This window comes from Solanum stenotomum, unplaced genomic scaffold, assembly GCF_019186545.1.
Source record: "Solanum stenotomum isolate F172 unplaced genomic scaffold, ASM1918654v1 scaffold22945, whole genome shotgun sequence".
NCBI lineage: Eukaryota > Viridiplantae > Streptophyta > Magnoliopsida > Solanales > Solanaceae > Solanum > Solanum stenotomum.
Window position 1 is genome coordinate 1 of NW_026027256.1, and position 1,071 is coordinate 1,071.

Consider the following 1,071-nt stretch of genomic DNA (forward strand, 5'->3'; position numbering starts at 1 on the left):
AACAGGGAAGAAATACAAGAGTATGCCAAAGAAAGTTACACACAACCACAAACAGTCATATCAGAAGGCATAAGGGAGATGAACAAGTCGGTGGAAAGGATGACAGACCCTCCCCTCAAGGAAGGCCCTAATTTAATAGATGACACAGAAGATGAAACACAACAGAGGAAAGATAGGGAAGAAGAAGAGACCATTGACTTCAATATTCAACAAATCAGCAAAGCCGGTGATTTGTCACCAAGGTTCACTAACAGCTTGAAGGCAAAAAGAGGGAGGACCATCATCCCATTACAAGTCAAAACAAGGAGTAGTAAGGAACGCCACACAATTAGTTATCAATGATTGAGAAGGCCATGTTTTGGAACATAAGATCTGTTAACACCCAAAATTCCTTTGGGAGATTAATGGATTTGAATAAAAGACATCACTACTCTTTCATAGCGTTAATGGAGCCGTTCCAGGATCCAGCAGATATTGATCAATTTAAAAGAAAGTTAGGTTTTGACAAGGCTCTCGTCAATTGCTCTGGTAAAATATGGATTTTTTGGAGAATGGAATGGGAGGGAGAAGTTGTGATGAACTCAATTCAACAAATTACCATGAAGTTTAGCAAAAACAACAACATTTTCTTTATCTCGTCAGTGTATGCAAGATGCAATGGGTTGGAAAGGTTAGAATTATGGGACGAGTTGAGTAGCTTTGCAGAAGACATTCAATCACCTTGGATGATTGGAGGCGATTTTAATGTATGCTTAAATGAGGAGGAAAAATTGGGTGGACTAGCATTTACTCAGCAGGAAGCAATGGATTTTGCGCAATGTATTAGTAGTTGTGCACTTTTGGAGGTTCCTTTCACTGGAACAAGGTATACTTGGTGGAATGGAAGGATTGAAGATGATTATATATTAAAAAGATTAGACAAAATTTTGGTCAATCATGATTTCTCAACTGCTTTTCCAGCCATTGGAGTACAACATTTCATTCGACAAGGCTCAGACCCTGTTCCTCTTCACGTGGTATGTAACACGGAAGTGGAAGCCCCTATTAAACCTTTTCGATTTCTTAATTTTT

At 38.8% G+C, this 1,071-nt stretch overlaps 1 protein-coding gene across 1 annotated transcript; it reads left to right on the plus strand.

The window, feature by feature from the left end:
• Nucleotides 1–446: 446 nt before the first annotated feature.
• LOC125851138 (uncharacterized) lies at nt 447–1,016 on the plus strand (the record flags this gene model as incomplete). Its single annotated transcript, XM_049530926.1, has 1 exon — nt 447–1,016. A coding segment is annotated over exon 1 (570 nt), but the record flags the coding sequence as incomplete, so codon positions are not given.
• Nucleotides 1,017–1,071: the final 55 nt, after the last annotated feature.